The following is a 7,139-nucleotide window of genomic DNA, read 5'->3' on the forward strand; positions in this document are numbered from 1 at the left end:
CTGTGCGAGTTCATGGTTCATACTCCGCCTTCATACTCCGTTCTCCTGTACACCGCCGAAGATCGTTCTAAGCACTCGTCGTTCGAAAACTCCGAGCACTCGCAGGTCCTCCTCAAGCATTGTCCATGTTTCATGCCCGTAGAGAACAACCGGTCTAATAAGCGTTTTGTACAGGGAGCACTTTGTACGGGGACTTAGTCTGCTCGACCGCAATTGCTTGTGAAGCCCATAGTAAGCACGACTTCCGCTGATATTCCGCCTCCGAATCTCACGACTGGTATCATTGTCCGCCGTTACCAGTGAGCCAAGGTAGACAAATTCTGCCGATAATATCCATGTCACCGGCAAAGCAGACGAATTGACTAGATTTGTTGAATACCGTGCCCCGCGTGTTGATATCCGCTCGGTTCATAACACCTTGTAGCGCTATGTTGTACAGCAGACATAAAAGACCTTGAGACCACCTTGACGAAGCCCTCTGTGTGATTCGAATGAACTTGACAATCCACCCGAAATCCGAACACAGCACTGTGTACCATCCATCGTAGATTTAATCAGTGTGATGAGCTTCCTGGGGAAGCTGTTTTCGTCCATGATTTTACATAGCTCTTTCCGGTCGATGGTATCATATGCGGCTTTGAAGTCAACGAACAAATGATGCGTGGGAACTCTGTATTCACGCCTCTTTTGGAGGATTTGCCGCAGTGTAAATATTTGATCCGTTGTAGACCGACCTTCGACAAAGCCGGCTTGATAAGTTCCCACAAATCTATTCGCAATTGGTGATAGACGCGGGAAAATGATTTGGGACAGCACTTTATAGGCGGCATTGAGAACGGTGATCGCTCTATAGTTCTCACAGTCCAACTTGTCGCCCTTTTTATAGATCGGGCAGATAACGCCATCTTTCCACTCCTCCGGTAGCTGTTCCGTATCCCAAATTCTAACAATTAGACGGTGTATACAAACAGCCAGCTTTTCTGATCCCATTTTAATAAGCTCCGCTCCGATGCCATCTTTTCCAACTGACATGTTGTTCTTTAGCTGCATGATGGCCTCCTTAACTTCGCCTATCGTTGGGGCTGGCACCTCTTCCCCGTTTGTTGCACCCTCGAAATCGCTTTCCCCGCCGCCATAGTTCTCCGGCTGGGCGCCATTCAGGTGTTCGTCGAAGTGCTGCTTCCACCTATCGGTCACCTCACGATCGTCCGTCAGAATACTGCCAGTCTTATCCCGACACATTTCGGCTCGCGGCACAAAGCCTTTGCGGGATCCGTTCAGTTTCTGGTAGAACTTTCGCGTTTCCTGAGAACGATGCAGCCGCTCCAACTCTGCATATTCCTGCTCTTCCAGGTAGCGCTTTTTCTCCCGAAAGATTTGGTTTCGCTGCATCTTCTTCTGTTTGTGTTTTTCCACGTTCTGACGTGTGACACTGCTCACCTTGGCCGCCCGCGCAGCGTTCTCCTCATCCATCACCCTTCTACATTCATCGTCAAACCAATCTTTCCGTTGATTCCGGGCCACATGCCCGATGGAGCTCTCCGCTACACTGCTGATGGCTGTTTTGATAGTGTTCTAACAGTCCTCGAGAGGGGCTTTGTTCAGCTCGTCCTCTTCCGGCAGCGCAGCTTCGAGTGAATGCGCGTAGTTTGCGGCGACGTCTGACTGCTTCAGTCGCGCGAGATCTAACCGAGGCTGGCGTCGATACCGAATGTTGTTCACAACGGAGAGTCTTGGATGCATCTTAACCATCACTAGGTAGTGGTCCGAGTCAACGTTAGCGCTTCGATAGGATCTGACGTCTATAATGTCTGAGAAGTGCCGACTGTCGATCAAAACGTGGTCGATCTGTGATTTTGTCTGATTTGGTGATTTGTCTGATTTGGTGACCTCCAGGTGTACTTGTGATTGATTCTGTGTTGGAAAAAGGTACTACGTACGGCCATATTCTTGGAGGCGGCAAAGTCGATAAGTCTTAGGCCCATTTCATTGGTCCGCTGGTGTGCACAGAACCTTCCAAACACCGGTTGGTATTCCTCCTCCTGGCCGACCTGAGCATTGAAATCTCCGATGACGATCTTGATATCATGTTTTGGGCAGCGGTCGTATTCACTCTCCAACTGCGCGTAGAATTTATCCTTGTCGTCATCGGTACTTCTGGGGTGAGGGCTGTGCACGTTGATGATGCTTATATTGAAGAATCGGCCCTTGATTCTCAACCTGCACATTCGAGGATTGATTGGCCACCACCCAATCACCCGTTTCCGCATCTCGCCCATCACTATGAAAGCTGTACCCAGCTCGTGTGTGTTGCCGCAGCTCTGGTAGATGGTATGTCCAACTCTGAACGTACATATCGTTGAGCTCTTCCAGCACACTTCCTGCAGCGCTACGATGTCGAACTTGCGGCTCTTCAAAACGTCGGAGAACACTCGAGTGTTCCCTTGGAAGTTGAGAGATCGGCAGTTCCACGTCCCGAGTTTCCAATCCATAGTCCTTTTTCGTCGCGTGGGTCTATTCCGATTGTTCCAGTGAGAATTTATTTGTTCTTCGTTCCGTGCTTTAGTATTTTTCGTGGTGACGGCTTGCAAAGCCTGCTACACCAACCCTCTGTTTCGCCGGAGGGCCAACGAAGCTCGAAAGAGCCCTCCTTTCCTGTCAGCATACGACCTTGGCTTCCACCGGGGTTGGTTACCAGATCTCCACCAAAGTTGCTCGTATCCCGGCTGGTACCACGAGGCGGTAGAAATAGGAGTTGCTGTATAAGAGGCTATGAACCACTGTAGGATCTATTTTATGCCTACGGTATGTGTGGTTATTTAGCTTTATAAATCGTTCTCAAGGTAGAAAAATGTGTTTTTGTTCGTTGGTCGCCGGTGATCTCTTTCACCCGAATCGACGGTACTCTACGGGCACGAAGCGTGGATATTGAAAAAGAGCGACCGTCGAACTTTTGTCGTTTTTGAGCGTAAGATCCTGCGATCAAAATTCTTGGTGCCATATTACAAGAAGGAGTGTGGTGCAAGCGCATGAAGCATGAAATTGACCAAGTATTCAAAGATGCTGATATTGTGAGGCGACCAAAACACGGCAGGCTACCATGAACTGATCACATAGCAAGGATGCCGGAGACAGCGAAAACAATATTTAGCAAAGAACCGAACAGAGGCCGACTACTTCGAGGCAGACGCCGTACCCGTTGGATGAGCGCTATTGACGAGGATGCTGGAACAGCTGGTGTTAGGGGAGATTGGAGAGCGGCAGCCCAAAACCGACAAACGTAGGGTCCTGAATATGAAAAATATGAATATGAAGGAGGTTGTGGAGTCTTTTTTATCTGCATTGGTTAACCAATACCTGCAATCCACAATGGCCTGAGAAGAGAAGTGGGTTCCATTGATTTGATTTGATTTGGGTTGATTTGATCCGCGAATCTGCCAGCTTAGATAAAAGATGCGGAATAAACTTCTAAGGCGTTACTTCATTGTTCCTTCCTCACTTAATTTTCCGCTCTTTCCCCTTCACGTCTTGTCATGTTCTGCTTGGACACTATCAACACCTTTGCTTCATTACTTCTTTTACCGTCCTTCCGTCGATTGTAAAAAACTAACGTTAGCGGCTTGCGCCGAAAAAGTAAAAAAGTAAGTAAGCAATGGTGTCAACTCAAATTGGCTTTTCCCGTTAATCAATTGAAGTAGCACAGTTGAGCATAGAGCCTGATCGTGACCGGTGGCTCGTGCTGTATCAAGAACTTGTCTCCATGCTGGGCTACTCGTTGCCTGTTCGATGGGCGTTCCGACATTCGCAAGTTGGTTTCAATCTAGTCGAACCATCTACAGTCGGATGGTTTAGACCAAATACTGAAAATACTGAAAAGCAAAGCGTCATTCGATGCTTTCGGCATTTAAAACAGATTCCAGACTATTTATATGTCCTTTAAGAGGACTGTTTCAATTAAAGAACATTTAGAAATTAGTTAATCGATGTTAGTACAGATGTTACTATGATTTATCAAGACTCGGTTCCATTTGATTCCACCTACGGGCTCCAGCGAACAAAATGTTTCAGTCTGGCTTCCGTACCTACTTTCACCAGATGCTGCGCATGCCATTCAACATAAATACGATTACAGCCGAAGCATCCTGTTGCAGTTGTAAACATGAACCGAATCATCACGTGTTGAGACGAATGGTACTCAGTTGCTTTTTTGCTTGACATTTGCTTTCACCCTGTATCCCGGGAGGGACCGTAAATGGTTCTTCTATCAAAGGATTCAACCAAGTACAGAGGTCCGCTTGCGATGCCTTCCAGTGGCAACCTTAGTCATTGTTTGCTACTCATCTCGTCAGTATCCTTCCAGCAGAAAGAATTCCCGTGATGTGGATCACCAAAAACCCAAGTACACGATGGGTGCGATTAGTTGTAATAGAATTTGGATATAATTTTCTTTCCGGATAAATTTACGCATAAACACCACAACTTAACTGTCGTTGAATATTTAAAATAAGACATGCGAACACATGTGTACCAGTTTGCAATACATACTGAATGTTATCGAGCTGACTTGAAAGTTATTCTCGAAAATAATCTTATCAAAATTTTGAAAATGAAAAAGCATTAGCAGAGAAACCGATCAAATAAGACAGGATAACACCTTCTGAACAGTAAAATTACCAATCCGTGTAATATGTTGAAGTAGTTTTATTGTAATGGAAGACTTTCATTCTCCCCAGGGAACAAAATATGTTGGTTGGAATAATTGAATGGGTTTGTAAGTGTATTCAACTATGTTGTCTTAGCATAAAACATCTTCCTGAAAACGAAACTGAAGAATGGTTAAGCTTTTACGTGACAGTCAGTCAAGAATAATTTGCTGTGTAAATGTATGTGAATGTTTAGTGAAGTTTAATCATGTTTGGTTAGTTGATTTAGTTGATTAGTTAGATAACACTGTCCTGGCGCAACTTGTTTTCGCCGCCTCATTTATATGTCCTCAGATATCAGTCTCAAAAATCTGATCTTCATTCCTTACCTTCACTATTTGCTACCGATTTGAGTCTTTAAATTGTCACTCTGACTGATAAAAAGAAACATCTAGAATTAGAATTTTTATTTACAATGATTGCAAAGTTAAAAGGTACATCTATCTCAGTTATTAATCAATTGGTATGCAAACCAGCCAAATTCGTTCAAAATTGACTGAGTTACATGGTAACAAAACCTTTCATTTTTCCGTGTCACGTTTTCACTTATTATTAATATGTTTATGTTACTTGATGAACATCTTATTTAGTTTTATAATATTTACGTGATTTATAGAAAAATAATGTAAACACAAAAGATAATTTTTGCAGACTTGAATGAATATATATAGAAAATTAGAAATTAACCCTCTAACGAGTCTACAGACGGCCTGTTTCTAGCAGATTTTGCCAAATGAAGGGAATTTTACCCTAGTTTTCTCGATATGAGGAAGTTTTAAAGTTCAGATCTCTCTATTTTTCTCAATGTAAAGTGAATATCTCTGGATTCCGCCTAGTTAGATTCAATCCATTTACACCAAAAGAAAAATGATTCTATATGCTGTAAACAGGCACGTGTCGTGATGCCGGACCGCACCATTGGAATCCCTAAAAAAAGCTTTTTTATACATCAAAAAGTGATGTAGTCTTTGAAGGTTGATGTAGTCGGCGTTCGTCACACCGCACCGATAGCGGAGTTCCAATTTCCGAGCACTATTTGAACGAGAAAAACTAAACGGAACTTTGAATAATTTATCAATGACTAACTGGATGCTGTAAATGAGTTTTTTTATTTACCTCCCCCATATTAATTCCTTTTGAAAATTTACGTGTTTGATTCGTGTTACTTTTAGCGTTTTTATAACAAAAAAAGAACTGTACTAATTCACCTCATAGTGAAAGGAATTCTTTCCCTCTGTCTCCCTCCCTTTAAAAGATTGGATTGCCCCAAAATTTGTGCTTGTTGTAATTTGGCATGGTATAACACCATGCAATTAGAAAGATAATATAAAGAAGGCAAAACGTGACTTAAATGGTCCAGTTAGCTAGATACTGCTAATTAATTAAACACTAATTAAATCGTTTTTATCGTGAAGGTTTGTATATATTCTATATTTTTTAGCTTGGGTCGCCGTGCAGATCACTCACTCTTTCGTTTATTTTTATTTGGTATTCTTAATGGAGGATATTTTGTGAGTTTTATTCACCAGATCTATAGTAAAAATGATCTACGTTGTTAAACTGTTGCTGGTTGCGATGATTACAATTAGAGTTTGCTCGTCCAATTGCACCGATAGTGATTCCGCCGATCGTTCCCGTATAAAACGTTGGCTCACATTCAGCCCAAACGGCGGGACTGCCAAGATCGTTATTGGTTGCATAGTGCCGATTCGGTTTGCACACAAACTGTTCCGCCAGCTCAACATGATTGTGAACCTGCAGGCCAATTATAATATTCCTCAAACACTTATCTGGCCCGTTCCAGAAAGTATTTTCAAATCCCGCCTCAACGACGAGTACGTTGATCACAGTCGAGGACAATTGTACCAGTTGCTAGAAGCTAAACTCGATAGCTGGGGCAGCGATGGACGCGAATGTCTCCTAAGGACAATTTGTGAAGTAGCTGAAGCACCACTGAGCCATAATGGCATGATGGGAGAAATTTTAGACGTCATATTTACGTAAGTTTAAATGCCATTCGATTTATGTCAAGAAAAGTGTTTTTAATAGTTACCATTACAATTTTAGGCCGTACGAAGTGGAACCAATCGCTGACGTTTACCTACAAGCAAAGCGACAAGGAAACAGTGGTGCTAATTGTGGTCAAATATATCAGAAATGTCCCACTGGGCGCGGGTTGTTAGAATGGATTTCCGTTATAAATTTCATGTAATGCACGAAATAAGATGAAAAAAATACTAATGTGACAAGAAACGGTATTTTATATGGCATTTTTTTAATTTTTATGTTTAATTTTATTCACTACTAGCTGACCCGACAAACTTCGTATTACCACAAATTAAATTGTGTTGTAGATAAATCGTGAATCTCGGATGACCTTTGTCACAATCTCGAGTTTTGCAAGTTTCTGGGGAGTTCATGGGTGTTTAAATATAC

At 42.9% G+C, this 7,139-nt stretch overlaps 1 protein-coding gene across 1 annotated transcript; it reads left to right on the forward strand.

Moving 5' to 3' along the window:
* The first annotated feature begins 6,245 nt into the window (after positions 1–6,245).
* On the forward strand, positions 6,246–6,915 carry LOC128740320 (uncharacterized). Its single transcript, XM_053835857.1, has 2 exons — positions 6,246–6,703; positions 6,771–6,915. Exons 1-2 carry the CDS (start codon positions 6,246–6,248, stop codon positions 6,913–6,915), a joined length of 603 nt encoding a protein of 200 aa, XP_053691832.1.
* The last annotated feature ends 224 nt before the right edge of the window (positions 6,916–7,139 follow it).

The sequence above is a fragment of the Sabethes cyaneus genome, chromosome 3, assembly GCF_943734655.1.
Source record: "Sabethes cyaneus chromosome 3, idSabCyanKW18_F2, whole genome shotgun sequence".
Classification (NCBI taxonomy): Eukaryota; Metazoa; Arthropoda; class Insecta; order Diptera; family Culicidae; genus Sabethes; species Sabethes cyaneus.